General features: G+C 45.7%; 1 protein-coding gene across 2 annotated transcripts; it reads left to right on the forward strand.

The window, feature by feature from the left end:
* On the forward strand, window positions 1–27,936 carry LOC120936190 (squalene synthase-like). Of its 2 annotated transcripts, XM_040348357.1 has the most exons (9): window positions 5–99; window positions 2,161–2,259; window positions 4,696–4,793; window positions 5,180–5,363; window positions 11,389–11,517; window positions 13,148–13,339; window positions 15,348–15,524; window positions 24,635–24,787; window positions 27,324–27,936. In XM_040348357.1, the coding sequence occupies exons 2-9, from the start codon at window positions 2,164–2,166 to the stop codon at window positions 27,432–27,434; spliced, it is 1,140 nt and encodes a 379-aa protein (XP_040204291.1). In that variant the 5' UTR covers window positions 5–99; window positions 2,161–2,163; the 3' UTR covers window positions 27,435–27,936. The 2 variants fall into 2 exon arrangements, with proteins under 2 accessions (XP_040204292.1, XP_040204291.1); XM_040348358.1 differs by lacking the exon at window positions 2,161–2,259 and having other exon boundaries at window positions 1–133.

Below are 27,936 nucleotides of genomic sequence, written 5' to 3' on the forward strand. Positions count from 1 at the left end.
GGAGCGTGTGGATGCAGCCACTGCGGAGAGTTGATCATCCCCGGCCATGGAGTTCCTGAGGTCGCGCTTCCAACCCAAGGTGATCTACAACCTCATCAGGTACAAGATGGGTGGCCTGGCCAAGGTGGAGCAGGCAAGTCTGAGCAGAGGGGATCCCTATACACCTGTCCTAGGAGGGGGGCACACATAAGAGAACTATGATTGCTTATCAGGTTATTTGCCACTTTTTCACCAGATTTGTTGCATTTATAAAATGGGTGCGATACCCACTAAAGTCAAATTCACCCCCATTGCCCAACATCTAGAATTCTCTTCTTCCATTTGGAGTCTGTATTACAGTTGCTGTATTTATTATGCTTGCTGTGCATGTTTAGGGCGTCAGGAGAGGGTAATTGAAGCAGGTGGTAGAGATGCGATTTTTCTGCCCATCTAAATAAGGGCATTGGGCCGCTCTGGGCAGTACACATGCAATAGCCATTATTCTTTGCTTTGAAAAAAAAAAAGTCCAATTTTTTATTATAAAATTGTATAGTGTTATATTATTATTCAGGCCTGCAAATAATTGATCTCATTTATCGATTATCTCAGTAACACTTACATTTTGTAAGGCCTACCAGAAAAGAAGAATAGAGATGTATGTTTAAATGTGTATTTCTATATTTTTGGTATAAGTTTATTTATACTAATTAGGGTTGTCACGATACCATTTCTTTAGGACCGAGTACAAGTACTGATACTTTTTTTCATGTACTCGCCGATACCGAATACCGGTACTTTTTTTTAAATGTGTCCCCAAATGCAGCCATGTCCCCCCACATATGCAGCCATGTCCCCCCACATATGCAGCCATGTCCCCCCACATATGCAGCCATGTCCCCCACATATTGCAGCCATGTCCCCCACATATTGCAGCCATGTCCCCCACATATTGCAGCCATGTCCCCCACATATTACAGCCATGTCCCCCACATATTACAGCCATGTCCCCCACATATTACAGCCATGTCCCCCCACATATATCCAACCATGTCCCCCCACATATTGCAGCCATGTCCCCCCACATATATCCAGCCATGTCCCCCATACCTGTATGATGCCGCCGCTGCCGCGTTAATCAGCGTGCGGGGAACATTACAGCTTTCGTTTGAATAGCTGTATCCCCGCCGCGCTGTGTATAGACACTCCCCCTTGCTCGGGATTGGACAGATCATCTGTCCAATCCCACGCAAGGGGGAGTGTCTATACACAGCGCGGCGGGGATACAGCTATTCAAACGAAAGCTGTAATGTTCCCCGCATGCTGATTAACGCGGCGGCGGCTTTGCGGTTTGTGGCGGTGGCGGGTTTGCGGCGGAGGGGGGCAAGTATTCTATTCAGGCATCAGGGGCATTTGCGGGAGTACAAGTACTCCCGCAAATACTCGGTATCGGTCCCGATACCGATACTGGTATCGGTATCGGGACAACCCTAATACTAATGAACAAGTACTATTTCGTACAAAAATACTAAAATGATTGTACAGATATATTTTCTATATGTCAATTTTACACAAGGTATATCATTGAATAACCTTTATATTATATTATTTTTTTTATTGCAATTCTCTCATTGTACCACAATTTAACTCAAATAAAAAAGTTTGTGAACAAAAAATAAATCACATGCTGCTTTTGGCAGACAGTGCCACTAAACACAACCCATTTAAGTGTATTGAGCCATGCTGCAACTGGCATGCAGTTTGTGTGGTTGTCAGCCTTTTTAGGGTTAAAACAGGCAGTGAGGAAAAGACATATCATCTCCCCACCACCTTGGTGATTGTTGGATAAAATGCAGAGAACCTTTAGAATCACTACTAAACTCAGGACCCTGCACTATATCTGCTCTCCCACAATACACAAAACATGGAAATGCAATTATTTTAGTAAATATAAACTTCTAAATACCTTTTTCTCATCAGCGGTATATAGCATTCTTATGACTTCTATCAGTGTCTGGTTAAAGCTTGTAGGAGGAGTTTTCATTTTCGCCTCACCCTTTGTCTGGACAGTGTTGATTGGCCCTGTACTGATCACATGCACTCTCCCAAGAAAAAAAAAACTCTCTAGCAATACACACCAATCTGAGCATGTGCAGCCTGTTCCCTAATGCTCTGTTCTATCAGGAAATGGTCTGGAGTCAGTGGAAGAAGAGGAGGATCTGTGGATACAGCATCACACAGCCTTTATACACAACACAGACGAATAACTCCTTAGGTTCCACTGTGAGTATAACAAGCTTGTTTTTGTGCAAATACAGACTGATTTTACTGTTGTGTGTTTTGTAACACTTTAACCACTTCAGCTCCAGAAGACTTACCCCTCTTCATGACAAGGCCATTTTTTTGCTATATAGCACTGCATTACTTTAACTGAAAATTGCATGGTCATGCCACGCTGTACCCAAATAAAATTGATGTCTTTTTTTCCCCACAAATAGAGCTTTTTTTTGTGGTATTTGATAACCTCTGCGGTTTTTATTTTTTGCGCTATAAACAAAAAAAGACTGACAATTAAAAAATATATATTTTTTTTACTTTCTGCTATAAAACACATCCAATTAAAAAAATAAATAAAAATGTCTTCATAAATGTAGGCCAATATGTATTCTGATGCATATTTTTGGTGAAAACAAAACCCAAAAAGCCTTTACGCTATTATGTTTACCATCATCGGCCCCAAACTAAACAAGGCCAGCCAACACTGGGAACAGGAGCTTTCCCTAGAAGCCTAGACCTACCATCGGGGGTGTGGGAACACATTCTCCCCTACATCCATAAAGGGGGAGCTGGGGAGCAGTGGGGGGACTGGACATCACAGTGGGAGAGAGAGCATAGGGGGAGCAGTGGGGAGACTGGACAGCACAGTGGGAGGGAGAGCATAGGGGGAGCAGTGGGGGGACTGGACAGCACAGTGGGGGTGAGAGCATAGGGAGAGCTGGGATGCAGTGGGGGGACTGGACAGCACAGTGGGGGGAGAGCATGGGGGGACTGGACAGCACAGTGGGAGGGAGAGCATAGGGGGAGCAGTGGGGGGACTGGACAGCACAGTGGGGGTGAGAGCATAGGGGGAGCTGGGGAGCAGTGGGGGGGACTGGACAGCACAGTGGGGGGGACTGGACAGCACAGTGGGGGGGGAGAGCATGGGGGAGCTGTGGAGTAGTGGGGGGGACTGTACAGCACAGTGGGAGGGAGAGCATAGGGGGAGATGTGGGAGGACTGGACAGCACAGTGGGGAGAAGAGCATGGGGGAGCTGGGGAGCAGTGGGGGGTACTGGACAGCACAGTCAGGGGAGAGCATGGGGGAGCTGGGGAGCAGTTGGGGAGACTGGACAGCACAGTGGGAGGCAGAGCATAGGGGGAGCTGTGGGGGTACTGGACAGCACAGTGGGGGGAGCTGGGGAGCAGTGGGGGGGTACTGGACAGCATAGTGGGAGGCAGAGCATAGGGGGAGCTGTTGGGGTACTGAACAGCACAGTGGGGGGGGTGCTGGGGAGCAGTGGGGGGTACTGGACAGCACAGTAGGAGGCAGAGCATAGGGGGAGCTGTGGGGGTACTGGACAGCACAGTGGGGGTGGAGAGCATAGGGGGAGCTGTTGGGGTACTGGACAGCACAGTGGGGGGGAGAGCATAGGGGGAGCTGTGGGGGTACTGGACAGCACAGTGGGGGGAGCTGGGGAGCAGTGGGTGGTACTGGACAGCACAGTGGGAGGGAGAGCATAGGAGGAGCTGTGGGGGTACTGGACAGCACAGTGGGGGGAGCAGTGGGGGGTACTGGACAGCACAGTGGGGGGGAGCTGGGAAGCAGTGGGGGTACTGGACAGCACAATGGGGGGGAGCTGGGGAGCAGTGGGGGGTACTGGACAGCACAGTGGGGGAGCCAGGGAGCACACGATCAGAGAGCACTGGGGGAGGGAACCATTAAACACAGGGGGTATGCAGGGAGAACTGGGAGGAACCAGGGAGCACGGGGGCAGTAAAAGAGCGGTGGATGGATCCCATCCCAGCCCCTGTTGCAGCCTGGCTGACCGCTCAGAGAGAACGTAAGTACCCGGCGGGGACAGCTGCACATGGAGGAACTGATCTTTCCATATTCTTTCTGCAGCCAATGAACGCCCATAGAAGAAACGGCCATTCAGCAGCTGCAGGAGGAATATGGAAAGATCAGTTCCTCCATGTGCAGCTGTCCCCGCCGGCCGCCGCACAATTCGTGCAATACATCATTCAAAATATAATTAAGAAGGGGGTTTTGCAATGCCCTATTACGGGAGATCAAAGGGTTAAATGTGTTTCTAGGGAGTGCTTGCTAACTATGCGGGGGGTGCTTTAACTGTGGGAAGGCAGAGATCTGTGTTCCTGCTAAGCAGAAATACAGGATTTCTGTCTTCCCTACTAACAGAATGGCAATCTGCCTTGTTTACATAGGCAGACTGCCGTTCTGCCTTTGTCGGGAATGATTGGCAGGTCCCGGCAGACATTGGGTCCGTCTGACCCGCTGATATGGCTCCCGCTGTGACCAATCACAGGGGGGGGGGGGTCGCCGGTGGCGCACACGTGCACTGCAGACCCGGAAGTGCAGAATCAGGGTGAGGGAGAGGGGACTGCTCATAGAAGGCTGTGTACAATTGCTTTGAAGGTTCCATCCATTCTCTTTCCCAACAGGATCCCATGAGTGAGAGCCTGCAGACCTGCTACAAATACTTGAATGAGACGGGCAGGAGCTACGCACCAATCACCCAGACCTTGAAAGGGGAGCTTCGGTGAGTGTATTGTCTGTTAAATAAGATTTTTTTTAAATACTGTTTTTGAAATATTTGGGAATTAATTTTTTTTTTGTCTGAGTTGCACAAGCATCAGTGCCTTAGCATTGATGGGATGTCATCTAATGGGGTCAATCTAGCCTATGGTGTTGTATTTCATTTTTAAGTTGCTGGAATAGCACCCTCGGATGCCAGCAACAGAAGTAGCGTGCACTAGTTTATTTGTATTTAATTTTTCAGTAGCTGGAATAGCACCCTAGGATGCCAGCAACAGAAGCAGCATGCACTAGTGATTTAAAAAAAGTGGGCCATCACTAGAGGGTGGATTGGTTGCAGAAATTGTACTATTAGATTGTAAGGAGCTGTTTTCTGTCTGTACTCCTTAGGCACATATTTTGTATCCTCTATCTGGTTGTGAGGGCTATGGACACTGTGGAAGATGACATGACTATCAGTCTGGAGACCAAGGTCCCCATTCTGAAAAACTTTCACAACCTACTGTACCAGCCTGACTGGAGGTTCATGGACAGCAAGAAGCAAAGTCGCCAAGTGCTTGAGGATTTCCCAACTGTGAGTACAAATTGTTACTCATTTATGTGAACCATGATGCTACCATGGCATTATTTTCCATTTCAAAGCACGTTTATTGGACTCTTTATTAGATCGCATCAGCACTGTATGAATTATATTTAGTTGTTGTCCACTTACATCAGTAGTCAGTGTATTGCCTCCTTACAATGATGGTCACTAGGATCGTCGTATATTGGTGGCTAGTGGTGAAGTACCCCCTTCTGTTGGTGGCTAGTGGTGAAGTGCCCCCTTAAATGGTCATTGCAATTTTTTCTTATATTGCTGGTCAGTGGAGATGGAGATCTGTTTATCACCTATCTCTGCATTTCCAGGACACACTTCTCTCAATTTTCAGGTGTAGCGCAGAGTCAGGACTGGTCTGGCTGTTTGGTCCCAGGTTCTTTTCCCTGATAGGCACACCGTAATCCACAGTCACTCAAATCAGGGAACAGTCTGTACATTTCTTTTTTTAGTTTTATTTTTGTTAAAGAACTTGGATAGGGTGAGCCTAAGTATACTCCAAGAAACAGAAACTTACAGTAGAGGACACTAAACTTGAACTATTGCACTGTCTGCACCCCCTTTTAAAATGAAGTCTTTATGACACCAATCCAGAGCCCCCAGCCAGACTCTATAGCTGCATTTCCTACTGTATGACAAGCAGTGTTGGACACCACACTTAAAGACATACTAGTGTCCCTAGGGAGCTCACTGAAATCAGACATGCTCTCTTTCATGCAGAGATTCGGTCACATCATTGGTGTACTGGAGGACAGGGTTACACACATTGAAGCAAACATGGGTGACTTTACTAATACTGTGAATTACATAATCGATACCCAGGAGGACCAGGCTCATGATACTAAATGGATAAAGGATAAAATAGCAGAAATAGAAGACAGGTCCCGTATCAAGATTCGCAGGATTCTGGAATCGGTGCAACCTGCCGACCAATCTTCATATGCACAAGGCCCAAATAAAGCTATACTTCCCGACAAGAAAAACATTGAGCTGGTCATTGACCGCATCCACACAAAATCAGCCTTTTTGCGGATGATGTCATCCTCATGCTAACCAATCCAGTCTCTTCCCTGGCTTCAGTGCAAAAAATACTGGAAGAATATAGCTCTGTCTCTTATTATAAGGTAAATGCATCCAAATCGCATATCCTATCTCTAGGAATGACAACATAGCAACAAACTTCCTTAAAGTGGAGTTCCACCCATAAATATAACATTACATCAGTAGTTTTAAAAAAATGTCATTAGTCCTTTAATATTTTTTTTTTTTTTTAGATGCCTTCAAAGTGTTGTTGCTAGGTAGAATAGTTAATCTTCCCTCTTCCTGCACCTATGTGCTTAAGCTTCCTAACCTACACCGCACAGACTCCTGGGAATGTAGTGGGTGTAACTTTCCAGGAGTCTGTGCACTCCCCAGTCTCGAAGAATCATGTGACTTGGACAGTACAGGTGCTGAAACCTGATCTGAAACCTATTACACTGCTTGTGCAGCACTGAGCATGTGCAAGATCTGCAAGGCTGAAATCCAGGAAGTCATACAGTCTGGCTTCATGATGCCCACACTTAAGATGGCCCCAGTCAATTTCTATTTTATAAAGTGTCTAAATGCTGTAACAACCTAACAAAATGGACCTTAGTTTACAGACTAACTTTACTATAATACATTAAGCTTGTGTATTACAGGGGTATTTATATTTAAAAAGTGAAATTGTGTCCGGAACTCCGCTTTAAAAAGTAAATAACCTTATGCATGGATCACAGATTCCCTTACCTACTTAGGGATCACCTTAACCAAATCAACATCCATTCTTTACCAAGCCAACTTTATTGCCTTTTTGAACAACCTCCCTAAGGAATTAGATAGTATCTCCAAACTAACACTTTCATGGTCTGGCAGACTAGCAGCATTTTAAATGCTTAAATTACCTCAACTATTGTATCTCTTTAGAGTACTCCCCATCCCAATTCCCAAATCCTTTTTTACACAAATGCAATCTACTCTAGGACGCTTTGTATGGCAACATAAAAAAGCTAGACGTTCTCACACCATCCTAATAGAGTACAGATCAGCAGGGGGATGGGTTATATTAATTTTAGAGATTAATATAATGCTACAATTCTGGCACAACTTAAAACCTGGTTTGACCCTGACTCTAACTGCCCATGGAGTACCATTGAAGCCCTCCAGATCCCCGGACATAACCTAAAAAACTGGCTTCTTTGCACCTAAGTTGAAGAATAGTAACAAAAATATCTCCCCAACCATCTATGCCTCCATAGCAGCTTTCAATTACTTCCTTGTCAACATCTCCAAGGAATCAAAAACATGTAAAATACCACTTCCAATAGCGACTATAGCCTTAATGATCTCTAACTTACATCTGTCCTCCTGGCAGGACAAAGGTATAACACAAGTTGCTGATCTCTATTCAAACAATTTCCTCAAATAATTTTCATCACTGAAACAAGCATTCTCACTCCCCACAAATACTATTTCAAGTATATCCAAATAACCCACTGCCAAATACACAACTCCCAACTTCAAAAAGATATACCTGAAGGAGTGTGGCAATTCCTATCAAATAGTAAAACCTCCAAAGGCATCTCACGCTTTTATAACACAGGCCAGATGTCCCCCAGACAAACAGAAGCTGGGACCACAAGCAGGATTCTTATAGCTTCAGGTTTTTTCCCAGTAGTGCCACAGCCCTCTGGCTGGGTCTTACACCTCCCAGAACAAGAGACTTCTGTTCTGGATCCTAGCCCTCTCAGCCCTATTCTGGTCACTCATCCCCCTGACCAAGGATTGGCTGAAGAAGTATTATATGCAGGCCACGGTCTGGGTTCTTTCACACACTATATCCCGTAGCATCGTGGGATGCAGGGGGAAGTAACCCAGATTGCACCAACAGGACCCAGAACAGACACTATTAAAAGATCATTGCTCTCCCTGGCAACAGGAAGGCCAACAAAAATATAAATTTTGAGTTGAGTTGAGAGATGTCTTAATATAGGGTGGTCTTACCCTGAAGGGTCCTGACGCGCATTTTAACAATGGTAGCCTATTGGGGCACTACACAGGATTACCAAGGACATCTCTGCCAGTACTTCCTATGGTGTTTGCAGTTGGAGTTCCAGAACTCTTGCACTTCCTGCCAGAACTTCAAGTTTCCTTAAATGATGCTGGGCATGTCCTCTGAGATAGTATTTAAGATCCAGCCTTGGAAGTGGCTGGTGCTGTGTTCTCTTGCCAGATACCCTGTAATGTGCAAAAGGCCTAAACTACACCACTGATTTCCTGTTTCTTTGCTGACCCAGATTGACCTGGCTATGCCTGCTGACTGTCTGCAAATGTAGCCTTGTACTTGACCAATCTCATTCCTCCTGTTTACTCACAACCTATGTTTAGATCTTACATCTCCTTTGCCAAATGTTTTGTGTACACTCTCCACACTGTAGCCTGCATGTCCTCGCTCACACATTGATAGAGCAATCTTGAAGGCTACAACCTGGTACCAGCCTTCAGCAAAGATCTCTGGGGGCCAATAGGGCTCCAGGCCCATCTCCACCTTCAAGTGCTTTGGTGAAGGTCAGCTGGTGCTTAGACTGTGTGTGGTGGGTGAGAATGCACCACCTTCCTAAGGGGTGTTGCTGTAACAATCCCCTATTATTGGTGGTCAGTATAGCACCCCTATAATTAGAGGTCAGTGGAGACTTGTGTCCTCTTAAATTGGTGGTCACTGGATAGATGCATCTTTACATTACTCATCAGTGGTGTAGTGACTCCTTACATTGATGGCCACTGGTAAATTGTCCCCTTATTTTGATGATCAGTGGAAAGGTTCCCCTTTTACATCGGTGGTTAGTAGCAAAGGGCTGTCTTCCATTGGTAGTCAGTGGAAAAGGGCCCCACTATACTGGTCATTACAAAAGGGCCCCTCTTACATTAGTTATCAATTTAAGTCCCCCTTATAATGTTAGCCAATAAAGAAGAGCCCCTTACACTAATTAATGATATAGTGCCTTTTTTACATTTATGGTCAGTATAATGCCCCCTTATATTAGTAGTTTTGTGGTGTAGTGTCTTCTAAAATTGGTGGTCAGTACAGTATACTGTAGTACCTCCTAACATTTAATTGTCAGTGAAGAGCCCCTTTTCATTGATGGTCAGTGTATTATTACAAAACAACTAGCCAGTAAATTATTGTTAATTCAGCTGCTAAGTAAAAATAAAGTAACCTTTGCAACTCCTACATTATGAGACTTTAAAGGAATAGAAACTTTCCATAGTGTCCAACTTTCTATAGGATTTGCAAATACTTAATCGTGCAGTACAGGACATGAGCTCCTCTAAGTCTTGACCATGACTTATGCTGCCACATTCAAGTGAAGACACTGACAAACAAAATTGTTAGGACAGGCCATATGAACCTCCCACTCCGAGAAATTCTCAGTTTTTTGCTAGTGTCCTAAGTTGGTGTATGGCCTCTCTACTGAGATCAGGTTTCTGGGTTATGATTCTGATAATACTGGAAGATTGAAAATTTGAAGCTTGGTTCTTCACATGTAGAAGTCCTGTCTCCATCTGGTTGCACTTATACCATTAAGGCACTAGGATTGCAGCTTCTGAAATGATCACTACTCTGCATGTGGCAATCAGCCTCAGTACAGTAGTGCAACATGGTGTAGTTAGCTGCAAAGTACTCTATATATACAGTAGCTCCAGTCCCTGAAGACCTTCTTCATGAAGGAGAGAGTAAGCTTTCCTGAAGTGGGCAAAGCAAGTCATTTCCACCTAGTGGTCTAGATAGGTGGCATGGTAAGTTCAGGGCTTTGCCCCTTTCACTGTGTGGCAGGGGCGGACTAACCATTGGGACTCTCGGGCACTGCCCGAGGGCCCCATGCCACTAGGGGGCCCCATCAGGGTTGCCAGGCTCAATTTTTTTTCATCTGTCCCGGATATGTCCAAAACCGACATGCTTTTGATGTGAAAATCCTGAGATTTTAGCTCCCCTGCCAATACAATGCCTCCTGGCGTGGTGGCCATCTGTAAGCCCGGGGGCCCCATAATCTTCTATCGCCCAGGGGCCCCATGAGTTGTCAGTCCACCCCTGCTGTGTGGTCACCCTTAACGCCGCCGCCGTAACTTTGACAGGCAAGTCCCATATTCAGAAACAATTTACGCCCAAAGTTACGGCGGCGTAGCGTATACGGGCCGGCGTAAGCCCGCCTAATTCAAAAATGGCTGGTAGGGGGCGTGTTGTATGCTAACTAATCGTGACCCCCACGTCTTTGATGTTTTTAACGAACGGCGCATGCGCCGCCCGTGAAAGTATCCCAGTGCGCATGCTCCAAAGTACGCCGCAAATAGTCAATGCTTTCGACGTAAACGTAACTTACGCAAAACCCTATTCGCAAACGACTTACGCAAACAACGTAAACCGTAAAAAAATTTGATGCTGGCCCGACGTCCATACTTAACATTGCGTACGCTTTATAGAGCAGGGGTAACTATACGCTGGAAAAAGCCTTATGCAAACAACGTAAAAAAATGAGCCGGGCGCACGTACGTTTCTGAAACGGCGTATCTACCTAATTTGCATATTCAACGCGTAAATCTCCGGAAGCGCCACCTAGCGGCCAGCGTAAATATGCAACTAAGATACGACGGTGTAAGAGACTTACGCCGGCCGTATCTTAGTAAAATTCTGGCATATCTTGCTTTCTGAATACAGAAAGAAGATACGCCGGCGCTTCCTAGAACTTACGCGGCGTATCAATAGATATGCCGACGTAAAGTCTATCTGAATCTGGCCCTGAGAATTGATGGGATTGAAAGGGTTTATATGGGATGTCCTAGCAACTTTGTTTGCCAGTGTCCTCAGTTGAATGACGTAAAGGTGATAGAGTCCTGTACTGTACTCTCAAAATAATAATAATTTTACAAAAAAGGAAAACATCCTTATTATTTCATATTGCTTTGTTTTGTTCTGATCTGTTCCCAGATCTCTCAGGAGTTCAGGAACTTGGCTGTGGCCTACCAGGAGGTGATTGCTAATGTTGCTTGCGAGATAGCGGATGGAATGGTGGAGTACCTACAGAAGCAAGTAGAGTCTGTACAAGATTGGGACAAGGTGAGAAATTATATCACTAGTGCAAATGCTCGATATCGGCACTCATACCGATACTAGTATCGGTACCAGTGTGACCCTACTTGTGTTACCCAAAAGAAGACTTGGAGAAGATGGCATCAGCGAATACAGGAAAATGAGGGGGAACATGGATGGGGATCAGCTGCAAAGCAAGTGTGCCATATCGCTGTGTAATAGCTTTTTTAGCATTTTTTTTTTGCATGTGACCACATTACTTTAAAGCTCCAAGTCCTCTCTGCAATGGGGAGGGGATGAATTGACTAGAACAGTGACATCACCCACCATAGAAGGGACGCCTCCCACTAGCTGCAGTAGTAAGGGGGTGTGGCCTGGTCGTAGTCCATGCTGAGGCTGCCACTCCATTCACCCTCCTAGGATCTCTCAGATATGAGAGATCAGGGGACATCCATTTTCCCTCTGTGCAGTAGTAAGCATGCCAGAGGGAAGAGGACCTGGAGCTTGGTGGTCATTGAATGTATAAAACACAGAAAAAAAATTGTTTACATGGCAATTAGCGATAAAAGCCGTGCAGAGACGTGGGGAGAAAAGGGGAGGGAATAAAAAAACGTCAGTTTGCTAGTTAGCCTTATGTTCTACTTTAATACTGATGTTTTAAAGTAGAATTTAATTAGAATAATTTATTTTACAAAACAAAGAAACAAAAATGGAAGTTTGTCACTGACGTGACAATGTGTTAGCAAACCATGGACCCAGCCGTTGCTATAAAACCTTATACAGTAGCTGTTTGCAGCCTGTACAAACCGACTGATGTTAGTGAATCTGATCTAGCCTAAAATGTTTCTAAAGTATCAACCGTGCTAAAGTGAAAATGCCTGTATTATTCTACAAATTGATCCCTGTGGAACACCTTTGTCCAAATCAGGAGGAAGCCCTGCCCCTTACTAGAAGTAAGCCCCACCCTCTGTTATTCATCTGTCAAATGCTGGAATGTCAAGCCTGATAGAAGTCACAAAAATAAATACGCAATCAGATGAACATTACATGAACCATCTCCCCTCACTACTGATACAACAAAGAAATAGGGGCAAGACTGTGAAAATGGAATCTAAATATGACTGTGTACACCCCTGGGCACCAGAGATAGATCCACCTTCTCTCTTATTCTGCAATATACCATATATACTCGAGTATAAGCCGACCCGAATATAAGCCGAGGCACCTAATTTTACCACAAAAAACTGGGAAAACTTATTGACTCAAGTATAAGCCTAGGGTGTCCATCTGCATTCCCCACTGTGCCTCACTTTGCCTCACTGTGCCCATGCCTCACCGTGCCCATGCCTCACTGTGCCCATGACTAGACTGACGTTTAACATGGGAGTCTATGGAAGCGGTGCCCGGCTTTGAAAAATCGGTGCTCCCCAGCCATAGGTCCCCCAGACAACAAACTTTGCACACTTATAGAGGAGAAATGGGGCTACATGTGTGCCAAGTTCCAGGTCCAGAGGACCTACGACCTACGACCTACAACCAGAGGACTTGGAGCTTAACAAAAAAGTAGATATTTTTTTTATACTGAACATAATAATACAATAAAATGCATAAAATCACTACTTGTTTCCTCTAAGGTCTTTCATATTTCCCCCCACAGTACTGTGACCATGTATTCGCTTCGGTAACACGTGGCATGTCAGTAATATTCTTTGTCAAAGGTCTGGAGAATCCCATTGTAGGAGAGGATAAGAGGCTCTCCACCTCTTTTGGTTTGTTCCTGCAGAAATCCAACATCATCCGTGATTTCCTGGAAGACCAGGTGAATGGCCAAGCTTTCTGGCCAAAAGAGGTGAGTACAGACTTCTTCCCACTACCTAAGAAAATATTAGCACAAAATTGTGTAAAAAATACCAAAAAACTTCTGGATTTTTTTTTATTATTATTTTTTTAACACACACTTATGCCTGGTACACACAACAAGATTATAAGACTTCTTGTTTGTTTGCATGCTAATCTTAGATCGAACCTGAAGAGTTTACTAAAGTCACAAAAATTCCCCTGCGACAGAATAAAAATTCAGAAGTGATGTAATGTGTTGTAATGCATTTGTAATGCATTTTCGAACGACAGCTGTACTGATTAAACGAAAATAGTACGATCTGGCATTGTACAACAAAAAAAAATTGTGCATGCCCGATCGAATAATATCGGATGAAATGTCATGATCGGCTCTCGAAAGCTCTGTGATAACAAACCGATTGTCATGCGATCGCTTCGAAAGCATTATTTTTCGTACGATTTTCTGATCATGTGTACAGGGCTTTAGTTTGCATTACACTTTTTTTCTCCTCTAGCAAGGAGAGCAAGAGGAAAAAAAACGCAGACGGTCTGTACAGTGATAGATAATCACAGGCTATCTCATCTATTACTTAAAAAGAAAATCCTGCCCTCCAGCTATAAACTATGAATTAAGCCGCAAGCAAAAAGTTGATCATTCCATATGAATATAAGTGCTACAGTACAAAAAATATGAATGTGTAACATGTATTACCATCTATAAAAATAAAATTGCAACAAGAAAAGTCATGTGACAAAAACTCCAAATGAATAACAAAATAGCAAGAGCAATAATAAAGTGTACATCACCAAATATAAATGTGAATAACATAACATAAAACCCTCCATAAAGAGGAGAGAGGAGGCTGTCTGCAGGCTATTGGTTCTCATCCATCAAGTGGCACACACAACCCCCTACTCAGCAGCAGTGCCACTTCATAGGATTTATATTAGCATACCTTCCAACATTTGAAATTGACAATAAGGGGCAGCCCGAAAAGTGGGTGTGGCTAAATTACGCTGTATATTGGGCATAGCCTAAAGGAACATAGTTAAACTGATGCTCTACGGAGGTAGAAAAGGGGGGGGGGTACAGGTGTTCTGTGGTGAGAGAGGGGGCATTGGTTCTCTGCCTTAGGATGAGGGGGAACTGGCATTATGCAGAGGGAGAGGTGGGCACTGGTGCTCTGTATGAGGGAGAGGGTAGTGGGAGCATTGGCATTCTGAGGATGGAAAAGGGGCACTGGCACTGTGAGGGGGAGAGGGGGCACTGGCGCTAGGAAGAGGGGGAGAGGTCACTGGTGCTGTGCAGAGGTAGAGGTGGGCACTGGTACTCTGCAGAGGTAGAGGGGGCATTGGTGCTCTGCGGCAGTAGAGGGGGGCATTGGTGCTCTGCGGCAGTAGAGGGGGGCATTGGTGCTCTACATGAAGGAGGGGGGACATTGGCACTCTAAGGAGAGAAAGAGGAACTGGCACAGTGAGGGGGGAAGGGGACACTTATGTTAGGCAGAGGGAGAGTGGGCACTGGTGCTCTGCGGAGGTAGAAAGGGGGGTACAGATGCTCTGTGGTGGGACTGGAGAGTGGGACATTGATTCTCTGCCTTAGGGTGGGGGGAACTGGCATTATGCAGAGGGAGAGGGGGGCACTGGTGCTTTGTGGAGGGAGAGGTGGGCACTGGTGGGCATTGGCACTCTGAGGAGGGAAAGGGGGCACTGGCACTGTGAGGGGGGAAAGGGGGCACTGGCGCTAGGAAGAGGGGGGGGGTGGTCACTGATGCTCTGTAGAGGTGGGAACTGGCGCTTTGTGAAGGTAAAGGGGGGCACTGGTGCTCTGTATGAGTGAGAGGGGGGACATTGACACTCTGAGGAGAAAAAGTGGGAACTGGCACTGTAAGGGGGGAAAGATGATGCGGCCCACAATGAAATTGAGTTTGACACCCTGTCCTAGATGCAGTACTAGTTCTGGAATAGGTTTAAGATCTAAGATCAGTATCTGATGTCTGTCGCTCTACCTCTACCAGGTGTGGAGTAAATATGGGAAGAACTTGTGTGACTTTACCAAGCCGGAAAATATTGTGCCAGCCTTGCAGTGCCTGAATGAGCTCATCACCAATGACCTGCAATATGTGCCCGACGTATTTCTGTACCTGTCACAACTGAGAAACCAGAGTGTGTTCAAATTCTGCGCAGTCCAGATGGTAAGTGAAAATATTTCATAGTAGATGCTAGTCTAAGCTAGGTTGACCAGACATCCCTGGTTTCCGGAGACAGTCCCCGGATTGAAGACACTGTCCCCGGACCAAGTCTGTCCCTGGTTTTGTCCCCAGATTGGATTTGAACAGGATCTGGGGCAATTTCAAAGACAGTCATTGCAGATCTAAAAAAAAAAAAATCTGAATTATACAGATAATGAAAAAAATACATAACAGCTTAAGACCCGGATTCTGCAGGTACCTGGCCCCTTTTTGTGATTCGGCACTGCATCGCTTTAACTGACAATTGCGCGGTCGTGCGACGTGGCTCCCAAACAAAATCGGCGTCCTTTTTTTCCCCCACAAATAGAGCTTTCTTTTGGCGGTATTTTATCACCTCTGCGGTTTTATTTTTTTTGCGCTATAAACAAAATTAGAGCGACAATTTTAAAAAAATGCAATATTTTTTACTTTTTGCTATAATAAATATCCCCAAAAAAAGATATAAAAAAAACTTTTTTTCCTCAGTTTAGGCCGATATGTATTCTTCTACATATTTTTGGTAAAAAAAAAATCGTAATAAGCGTTTATTGATTGGTTTGCGCAAAAGTTATAGCGTTTACAAAATAGGGGATAGTTTTAATTCATTTTTATTAATAATTTATTTTTACTAGTAATGGCGGCGATCAGCGATATTTTTTTCTTTTTTTTCATGACTGCAACATTATGGCGGACACATCGGACACTTTTGACACATTTTTGGGACCATTGTCATTTTCACAGTGAAAAGTGCTATACAAATGCACTGCTTATTGTGAAAATGGAAGTGAAGGGGTTATCCACTAGGGGGTGCTAAAGGGGTTAAGTGTGTCCTATTGTGTGTTTCTTACTGTAGGGGGGCGTGGCTGGACGTGTCGCGTCACTGATCGTCGTTCCCTATGACAGGGAACAGACGATCAGTGACAGGCCACAGAGAAGAACGGGGAAGGTTTGTTTACACTCACCTCTCCCCGTTTTTCAACTCCTGTGACCCGATCTCGGGACACCGGCGGCGATCGGATCTGCGAGCGCGGTCACGGAGCTTCGGATCGGGTCGCTAGCGCGCCGGCGCGCAACCCACTACTGGGCACTTAAAGGGCAACGTACCTGTACGTGCCTGTGCCCAGCCGTGCCATTCTGCCGACGTATATCGGCGTGAGGTGGTCCTTAAGTGGTTATTAGAACACTGCAATGGTCACCCGGCAGACTTTCAGCTCTGCCATTCAGCGCTGGTCCTGTTTTGGGTTGATAAACACCCAGCATCATTCAACCCATTTCCTGTGACCTGAGGGATGGACCTACCCACTTGTGATCTGGACTTACACATAATGCTGCAGAGAACAATGTGCAGGTTGTTACACGGCATCGTTCTATGCAGTATTTAGGGCCTACCCATCCCTGGAGGAAGAAATGAACAAAGAAGAGCCTTTCCATCACATGACTCAACCAAAGATAGGAAAAAAGGTATGAATGTAAAATGTGTGTTAAAAAAAAAAAATATGTAGCGCTACACCCCCAGGGGCCGCTGGTGAATGTGGTTCGTCTCCCACTCTGCACAGCCCGTCACAAAAATTTCCAAACACACTGAGTCAAGAAGAAGTCCTTGAACTTTTTTTTTTTTGGTTGTTTTTGTAGCAAGGTCCTAGACATCCTTCAGTCTAATGAGAACCTCCAGAGCCAAGAGCTGCTGACATCCTTCCATATAGGGTGGGTTGTAAGGCATATCGGGGCTGTAGTGTAAAGTAGATTCATGGGCGCCAGCCACTTCTTGAATGCAAAGAGATTTTATTTCTCTTGAACAGAACTTTGGGAGAGAGGGTTAGGACCAGGACACCCTTAAGCAGTTGCAATGTTAACCTCTTCCCGACGGCCGTACGACTATATACGGCCGCAGGGTGGTTCTACTTCTCTGGGGCGCCGTCTTTTTACGGCCGCCCCTTTGCTCGTTCCCCGCGCGTGCTCCCGAGCGCGCAGCGGGGAACTTCTGTGCTGGCCGTGTCCCTTGGACACAGCCAATCACAGATCGCCCTGAACGGCCAATCGGAGTGGCCGTTTGCCAGGTGATCTGTGCGGCCAATGAGAGATGATCTCATATGTAAACATATGAGATCATCTCTCATTGCCGGCTCACACACTGACAGTGTCCTGTCAGGGAGAGAGGAGACCGATCTGTGTCTCTTGTACATAGGGACACAGATCGGTCACCTCCCCCAGTCACCCCCCTTCCTTCACAGTTAGAACGCTATAGGGTACACATTTAACCCCTTCCTCACCCCCTAGTGTTAACCCCTTCCCTGCCAGTCACATTTATACAGTAATTAGTGCATATTTATAGCACTGATTGCAGTATAAATGTGAATGGTGCCAAAAATGTGTCAAAAGTGTCCGATGTGTCCGCCATAATGTCGCAGTCCCAATAAAAATCGCAGATCGCCGCCATTACTAGTAAAAAAAAAATAGTAAAAAATAATAATTCTGTCCCTTATTTTGTAGGCGCTATAACTTTTGCGCAAACCAGTCACTTATTGCGATTTTTTTTTTTACTAAAAATATGTAGAATACGTATCGGCCTAGACTGAGGATAAAAATTGTTTTTTAAAAAAAATTCAGCTATTTATTATAGCAACAAGTAAAAAATATATATATTTTTTTCAAAACTGTTGCTCTATTTTTGTTTATAGCGCAAAAATAAAAGCCGCAGAGGTGATCAAATACCACCAAAAGAAAGCTCTATTTGTGGGAAAAAAAGGACGTCAATTTTGTTTGGGAGCCACATCGCACGACCACGCAATTGTCAGTTAAAGCGACGCAGTGCCGAATCGCAAAAAGTCCTCTGGGCAGGAAGGGGGTTCAAGTGCCCAGTAAGGAAGTGGTTAATTGGCAGACTCCAAGACTTCTACAGGAGGACAGCCATGCAGTTAAAGGCATCCAGCAAGATGCCACATCTGCATGTGTAGGAATGCTGTCTCCTATGGCAACAGTCTTTAACAGTTTCTAACACAAGGTGTAACAGTTCCGTCACTTCCACTACAAGTGATTGTCACTTCTTGTAGTTCTTCAACCTACTGAGCTCCCAGTCTCTCTCACAAGACTAGATGATTCGCCGTCACTAAATCCCTTCAGCTCTTCCCATCTTCACTTAAAGCGTTACTAAAGGAATTTTTTTTTTTTTAAATAACAAACATGTTATACTTACCTCCACTGTGCAGTTCGTTTTGCACAGAGTGGCCCCGATCCTCGTCTTCTGGGGTTCCTCGGCGGCTGTCTTGGTCCTCCCCGCAATTAGTCACCACAGTCATGCGAGAGCTCGCATGGTGGTCACTAATTGTGGGCGCGCTCCCGTGATACAGCGAGCGGCCATTGTTTCCTTTACAACTCCTTTAAGTATCTTCCTCAACTCCTTAAAAGTATCTTCCTCAAGCATCATTGCCACTATTTCCTTTACAACTCCTTTAAGTATCTTCCTCAAGCGTCACCCCTGCTACTCTGCTGGGTCCCTAGCTTGGCAGGCAGATACTTCTCAAGCTTCACCCCACTGGCCTGCTGGGTCCCTGGCTTGACACACAAGGCTGCTCTGCAAGCGTGACCTCCACTGGCTGGGTCCCTGGCTTGATACCCACTGAAGTTTCCTGATTCTTCATTGTCCCCGGTTATTGAAAATTCTGCTCCGATACTTGCTTCGGCTACTGTCTGTGGTCCCTTGTAATAAGGTGGATGGTCCCTTAGTGGCGACAGCTTTCCCTCTACCTCCAACCACATCAGGTTCTCCGGTCGGCAGAACCGTCACTTCTGGTTGGACTGCAAGCCGCAATCCCAGCAGTGCGCTGCTCTCTTGCTTCTGGATAGGCCGTCAGACAGCCTGGCAGCCAGATGTGCCCGGGATAGGCCCAAACTCCAGCCTAGCAGCCTGGTCAGTACAACACAGGTCCACCCAGACGGCCATCCAGGTGGAACAGAACATGGATCACCTGACTCCACCCAAATATATAGGTTCTCCTAGCAGGCCAAAGGATTTAAGAAAACCCCTGCCCATTGGCTGAGATATCCCATATACTCATAATCTGTCCTTGCTTTGCCCTTGTCTTATCTAAGGCAACCAGGTACCTGGCCACCTAGCGGCAGAAAAGAGAAGTGCAGCAATTCTAGACTTAGGATGAAATCAACTGATCCCCAACAATGAGCCAAGGTAACTACACCTGGCAGGTAAATTTAGGAGCAACACTGCCTAAACATCAGGGTGCTACATTTTATTAGGGGAATTCAAATTGGATGAGGGTGGGGTACATATGGGATGCCCACTTGATTGAAAAAATAGACATAGGGACTGAACTATATACACTCTGGTATATACAACCTCTTCTCTTTCACCTCCAGCACATACACTTGCTTGCAGACTATCACTACCAGGGTCAGCTAGCACTGACGTGGGGACCTGACACAGACTCTGTGAGGCCCAAAGCAAATGCCCTTTGCATGCAGGGACTACAGGCCCTTATAGTGTAGCAAAAATATGGTAGTCCTGAGTGCTAGTTGTCCTACATATGGCTACTGCTCCCAGTACCACCTCTTCAGGCCCTGCAAGTCCTTCTGGCTGCAGCTGCCCTTTTCCACTGCCCATGCCATCACAGTCCTCTTGACTGGCTCTGCACCAATCCCAGACTGCTCTATCATAGTCCTCTCAGGCATGCCTCCCAGTCCTCCTGACTATGTGTCACACACCAACCCTCTTGGCTGTTCCTGTTGCTCCTGGAGACTTCAATACAAATAACAAATGTCACTGCCCCTACCTATGACTGGTCTATACAGTAAGGAGCACTGGAAAGGGCGCATATACATACAAATATAACACAGAATATCCAAGCTCAAACTTACCGACCAACCAAATTCACCTGTCTAACAGTATGCGTTAAAAGCAGAGGTTTAGTTGCACGCATTTGCAAATACATGTGTAAGCTGCAGGCCCCGCCAAGGCTCTCTGTGTACTGCAGTCCTAACCAGGGATGGACTGGCCATTGGGACTACAGGGAGTTTCCCGGTGGGCCGATGGCTCAGTGGGCCGGCTTCAGTGACAGCGGACCGCCGTTCCCCTCCACTCCTCTGTCTCTCCCTTCCTGCAGCGCTCACTTCCTCTTCCTCCCCGCAGCGCTCACCTGGGGGGAACAGAGAAGCAGGGGGAGGACCAGAGAAGCAGGGTGGATGACAGAGGAGCATGGGGTAGGGGACAGACAGCTGACTCAACAGCTATGGCCTGGGAGTTTCTCACTTCTGCCTAATCTTGTCCCATAAGGGGGGGGCACCGAACTGATTTTTTGCCCCGGGTTAAATAATGTCTAGCTTCCCCACTGGTACTGCCTATAAGAGTACCAGTACCAGCCGTTCTACTCTAATAAAGTAGAATGGCTAGTGGCTAGTGAAGGGGGAGAGGGGGCTTGGGTGGCCTGGGGGGGGGGTGCGGGAGTTGTCCGGCCGCCATGTGAGAGACCTGTCAAAGTGGGCCAGTCTGGATGAAGTCCAGGGCCAAATTTTTGTCCCAGTCCAGCCCTGGTCCTAACTATAAAATGTAAAGTCTCCTCAGTGGAAGCACATGTATGCTCCTGGAGACTTGACCAGCACTGTTCTCCCGCTGTCCTCCTTGCTCCCATTGCCTCCTGGCCAGGACATCTCTTTGGGTTCTGAAAGGGTCCCGCCCGCACTCGAGACCAGGCCCAAGGCCCCCTTCTCCCAGACTGGGGAGCTCCCTCAAAAGCCACGACAACACTATCTCCAGCTTCCACTAAAATTCTCCTCCCCATCCCCAGCTGTGCTGACCCAGAGTAATGCTTCATGTCAATCCTCTGTAGCACCCTCTACCTTTTAGGTAGGTGCTAGAATAGTATTTTTCTGGGTTTAAATGATCAGTTCAGGCAAATTTAGGCAGGCCTGTGCTTTAGGCTAGGCCTGTTTGTTTTGATCTGGGGCTGGGAGTGTTTAGTGCAGTAGTGGGTGTGATCACCTGTGCTTCGACTCACCTGCTTTCAGGAAGATTGTTCCGGAACAGAGGTTTGAGTGGCAGGCAGCTCATGTGGGGAGCTCTGACCGATCCCCACTCGGTATTGGCAGGGGGTAGGCCTCCCATATGAGCTGAGGTCACATGCTGCTAGGGGGATTCTGACGGTGCAGGAGAAATAAGAATGGAGGTTTAGGCAGTTGCTGCAGGGTGTCCCCACATGGGGACGCGCCGAGCGTGGAGGAGGGCCGGAGGAGCTGCTAGGATGTATTCCTGGATAAAGATCTTCACCATGGAGATAGTGTCAGGCTCCTGTGACCGGGGGAACACAGGACTTGTACTTTGGAGAAGATCAGTGTGGAAGAAGCATGAGGAGGATTGTTGAGAGTAGTGCAGAATGCTGTGGCCGGGGAACGCAGCATTTGCAGTTATGGACTGGCTGGGAGCAGTAGTCCGCTTATCACTGTGTGCTGCCATTGCTAGGCCGTCGAGGGTGGGTACCGCGTATCTCTGGCCTAGTAAAGCACTCAGGTAATACCATCCAAGAGACTGTGTAGTTACCAAACTCATTGAGCCACCGGGGAGAGGTATTATATGCCTCTGGCTTATTGATTTGCTCCAGCAACACAATTCAAGAGACTTTATTACAACAAACTAAGTACAGCCAGCAAGCTGGGGTTATTCAGAGTGTCTTACTGGAAGTGATGAGATCAGCAAAGGGTTTGTACTAGAGGAGTTCAAGGGAGTGATACTCTGCAGGAGTTAGTGCATAGGAGGAGGAGTAATAGTCTGCAGTGGAGATATGCAGGGGAAGAGACTGTGAATGTTAGAAGTGCATAATTTTCAAGGCTAAATTTACTAACCAATGTTCTACAAATGTGATGGAAATTCAATAAGTGCTATGGGCATCCCATATCTTCCTTTACCCCAACCAAGTTGTATCCCACAATAAACGCAACAAAACTACACAAATGACTGCTCATTGTCTAAGGCCTCGTACACACGACCGGACATGTCCGCTGAAACTGGTCCACGGACCAGTGTCAGCAGACAGATCCGATCGTGTGTACAGGCTAGCAGACAGATTTCCAGCGGACAAATGTTTCTTAGCATGCTAAGAAACATGTCCGCTGGAAAGCTGTCCAGCGGACAGATATCTCCCGCATGCGTCGAATGGATTTGACGCATGCGTGGAAGTATTTTACTTCCTGGTTTGGTGACGTGGCGGCGTCACCGCCACGTCACCATGCTGTCTGTCAGCGCGGATTTTGGTTTGATGGTGTGTACAGCCATCAGACCGAAATCTCAGAGCGGACATGTCCGATGAAAACGGTCCGGCGGACCGTTTTCATCGGACTGTCCGCTTGTCTGTATGGGGCCTCAGAGGTGATAGATGCGGGGTCTGGCAGCAGGGTGATTTGGTGGATGTTTGTAACTCGTAGCAACCTACCGCTACACCTCTATCTTGTGATCAGACAGTAGCGGACAGGAGGAGGAAGCCATGAGAACTGTGGGGGAACCTTGGAGTGGGAAGTTTACCAGTAGATTCCAGAATATCATAAAAGATTTTTGTGGTGGGTGTTGCAAGAAAGGCAAGTATGTCCAGTTTTTTTTTACAGGGATGTCTGGATTAAAAAAATGAAAGTACCAGCTTTAAAGAGCTAAAATAGAAAGACCCACAAACAAAGAACAACAGAAGACAGCTGCAGTTAGAGCCTGGCAAAGCCTCAGAAAGGAGGAAACCCAGTGCACGGGTTCAAGACTTCAAACAATCATTGCCAGTAAAGGATTCTCTACAAAATATTAAAAAGGGAACATTTTGTTTATGATTATTAGACATGTGCACAACAAAAATTTTCGTATTTTTTTGTTCCGTTTCGTCTCGTTCCGTAGATTCGTAAAGATTTGTAATTTCGTAAGACTCAAAGTTTTCCTATTCAGACCCGTTTGTATATAGTAAGACGCAAGTTTTCCTATTCAGACCCGTTTGTTTTTTCGTAACAGTTTTACTTTCATTTATACTGAATAATTCGTAATTCTGTCTAATTTATTTTCGTTGATTCGAAATTCGTAATTTTGTTAGATAATAATTTTTGTTTAATGGATTCGTAATTTTGTACTTTCGTAAATACATAGCAACACGCGGCTAATCCATATTAAGATATACTTTCTCTTAAGCCCCGTACACACGGTCCGACTTTTTGCCAACAAACGTCAAAATGAGCGTTTTTCAAAAAATCCGACCGTGCGTACGCTCTATCGGACAAACTTTTTCTGTTTCAAAAGTCCTGCCAACTTCCTTCAGACAAAAATCCACGGAAAAGTTTGTTTGAAGTCCGATCGTGTGTACGAGGCTTTACACTGTACAATGTGACTCAGCACAAAAGAGAGAAGCTGATTGGCTAAGATATTAAGTAAGATATATCACTCATTAACTACACTGCCCAGTGCCCATTCGAAAGACGATACAAGTACACAAATTTACGAACAGACAAAGAAACAGATTTACAAAACATACATATGAAAATACGAACATACGAATGAAAATACGAACAGACAAAGGATTTAAAATACGGAATGCATCGTTCGTTATAGATGTCATTTTCGTTCTTTTGCTTTTTCGGTGTTTTGTATTTTAGTAAGATTGTCCAATCATACGTTCGTATTTTCGCTTGTTCGTTATTTTGCTTATTCGTAATTTTGTCTTTTAGTTCTTTCAGCTTTTCGGATGTTCGAATTGATACTAATGTACGAATACTAACAAATTTGTACGAAAATCCATTAGTTACGAACGGGAACGCACATGTAATTCCTAAAATTTGTACTTATACTTGTATTTATGTTCAACCCCTTAAATTAAAGCTGAAAGTCTGCACTTCAAATTCCTTTGGATTGTTTCATTTGAATTTTATTCTGGTGACATACAGAGCCAACAAGTATGAAAATTGTGCCTGTGTCCAAATATTAATTGACGTAACTGTATATGATTTCAAACAGTATTTTAGTTGTGTTCTGGGAGTTCAGCTTTAATGGGTATTTGAGTATTACTGTAATATCGCTTGACCATAACTATTGCCCGTGTGTATTTTAGATGATAGCTATCGCTACATTGGCCGCCTGCTACAACAACCAGCAAGTGTTTGAAGGAGTGGTGAAGATCCAGAAGGGCCAGGTTGAGACTCTGGTGATGGACATTACAGATATGCAGGCTGTAAGAGCCATCACACGTCAGTATGTGGAGGAGGTATGCATGTTTTAGTTTTTTTTTTTTAAACCCTCAGGAGGGATTATTTATAATAAAAGTGGTTGTAAAGGCAGAACATTTTTTAGGGTTACAACATGGAGAAATGTATGTATGGCTGAGAAGTATGAAATAGGGCTTTTTTTTTTTTTTGTATTATGTCTTGTAATACAATTTAGGACTCATTGCAATAGTCATGCATTGACTCACATTGCAGAGGGTTATGCCCCCCCCCCCCCCAATGCACTACAATCTAAGGTAGGCTGCATTTTTTCCCCAGTGCAATTCAGATGACACACAATGCTGCACTGTGGTACATTGCAGTACACCAACACATCTAAGTTGAGTTACAGCAGGAACTCAAATTATACCTGAGGACCAGTTCAAACCCCATGTTCAGTGGTGTCGGGAGGTGGAGCTGACCGGGGGGAAAGCCCAGAGTGGGTACCCAAAAAGTCATGGGTCTCATATTGCTAGGTCAGAATTATTAGCCCCCAAGTCCCAAGCAGGGCCAAACTGGGATCCTGGGGGTGCACAGGCTGCCCCTGAAAAGAAGGGGTGGGTGAGTGCTGCCGGATTACACAGAGCGGGATCTCCCGCTCACACAGCGCGGTGAAGTTCCACCTCCTGGACCAGCTTCTATGATGGACGTCACACTGGTCCAATGCCGGGACATGTGACGTCCATCATAGGGGCCGGTCCAGGAGGCAGGACTTAGTGTGATACTGTGGCCGCACAAGCAGGAGATCCCCACTCTGTGTAAACCGGCAGCTCTCCTCTCCCCATGCATTGGCAAGGCTGCATTGATGGGCAAAGGTGAGGCTGAATTGAGTATATATAGAGTATACTGTCGGGAGTACCAGCAAGTTAGGACTTTGCAGTAGAGATGCTAAGGGTGCCAAAGTCTGAATACATTCTTCCTTTCATCCCTTGGGCCTCTCCTGTCATTCAAGCACTGACTAGTAATTATAGGGATTTTTGCATTTAAACTATGATTCTGCAAATATAAATTCTACTTTTGACTAGATTTAGGCATATAATGGAATAGTTTCTGCCCGTATCACAGCATACATTGTGTAATTTGCTTTTTTCCATACACCGCAATGGTGCTGCAAATTCCCACTTTCTGCCAACCGTTGTGATGCTGAAGATCAATGTCTAGCAGATTTTGAGCTCAGAGGGTGTATATGGAGAGCTGTGTTAATGAGCAGGGTGCAGTGTGGTATGGCGGACAGTAAACACATAGGGCTAGATTCACGTAGATCGGCGCATCATTAGAGCGGCGTAGCGCATTTCATATGCGCTATGCCAAAGTAACAGAGAGGCAAGAACAGTATTCACAAAGCACTTGCTCCCTTTGTTGCGCCGGCGTAACGTAATTGGCCGGCGTAAGCCCGCCTAATTCAAAGTAGGCGTGATCTATTAAAATGAAGCGTGACCCCATGCAAATGAAGGGCCGAACGAACAGCGCATGCTTAGAATCACGTCGCATATACTCCCCAAGATACGACGGCTCAATGCCTACGACGTGAACGTAACCTACGCCCAGCCCCATTCACGTACGACTTAAATGACGCAAAATACGACGGCTGTTCCGTCGTCCATACCTTTGCATGGCGTGCGCCTCCTATATGGTGGGATAACTTTACGCCGGACGTACGCCTTACTTAAGCGGCGTAGATTACAGCGACAGGCACAAGTACGTTCGTGAATCGGCGTATCTCGGTCATTTGCATATTCGACACGTAAATCAATGGAAGCGCCCCTTGCGGGCCAGCGTAAATATGCGCAGAGGCTCCGACGGCATAGGAAACTTACATCGGTCGGATGGAGCCACATTTCAGGCGTATCTTGCATTAGGAATCAGGCGCATAGATACGACGGCACATCTGTGCACTTACGCGGCGTATATAAAGATACGTCGCGTAAGTGCTTTGAGAATCCGGGCCATAGCGTGCAAGTTAGACAATAGAGGTATATTGTAGAAAGGTTCAACGCAACTTAATCAGGGCAAGCGGGTAGGCACACCCATCTGGAGCCACCTACGAATTGTGACAGGGTCTGAAATGAGGCGCAGAATGCATCCTGGCCGGTCCAGACCAGGCTGGAGGGTTTTTAGGAAGAGAAGGACATAGTCCCTGCACTGTCCCTACTCCTCAGGAACCTATCCATACATCTAAGCACTGTCCCTGCCAGACTTCAACCTGTATGTTTACTAGCCACTCACATAAAGTGTGCCAAACTTGGGAGCCATAGTTTTAAATAGACTTTTCCTGATCCAAGATGGTCACTGGAGTCACATGGGGTGCCAGCTTTCAATTGGACAGCTGTCTCCTTGTGACCACAGGAAGTCATAGAAGAACCAGATTCCTTGCAACTTCCTTTCCTCCCCTTCTGCATTGTCGCTTCAGTCAAGCACTACCTGCAGAGGGGAGTACAGACTGCACATCTACCTACACAGGCTTTTAGTTTTTTTCTTCAGTAACGTATTACTGGTTTGATAATCAATCATTTTGACATTCTTTATGTCATTTTGCAGATCTACCGAAAGATTCCCCCAACAGACCCGTCATCTGAACAGACACAAAACATCTTGGCTACCATCAGGAAATTAAGTATGCCCAATGACACCACAGATTCCCCCCAATAGATCTGTTCTGCACCATGCTGCAGGTGGCAGTACCTGAGCAAGCTGCAGGCATTAAAGGAGGCCTTAAAGGACTCTTTTTATTATTTTGCTTTTCTTTGAGTATTTTTACCCTGTTGGAATATCAAATTGTTGTAATACTAGTTTGTCTTATAAAAAACCTTTGTATTATATAATGTAAATTGGAACATTTTCTTCTTTCCCAACTATGTGTGTAAAAGGAGCAATAACAAAACTAAAATAAAAATTACTTGATTTAAAAAATAAAAGGGACTACATTAGACAGTCACCTAATGGATAATAAATTATCAGCTGCGCCTGGAGTGGTATGGGACAAGCTAAAAGCTTTTATTAGGGGGATGTGTATAAAAATAAAATCAGTTTTATTAAAACAAGGAACAGGCAGTGGGTTCAAGAGGCTGAGAGGGCGGTGGAGAAAGCGGAGGCGCTGTACTTTTTGGATCCTACGCCCAAATTTGAAGGGAAGTGGAAAGACGCACAAAAA

The sequence above is a fragment of the Rana temporaria genome, chromosome 4, assembly GCF_905171775.1.
Source record: "Rana temporaria chromosome 4, aRanTem1.1, whole genome shotgun sequence".
Taxonomy (NCBI): Eukaryota; Metazoa; Chordata; class Amphibia; order Anura; family Ranidae; genus Rana; species Rana temporaria.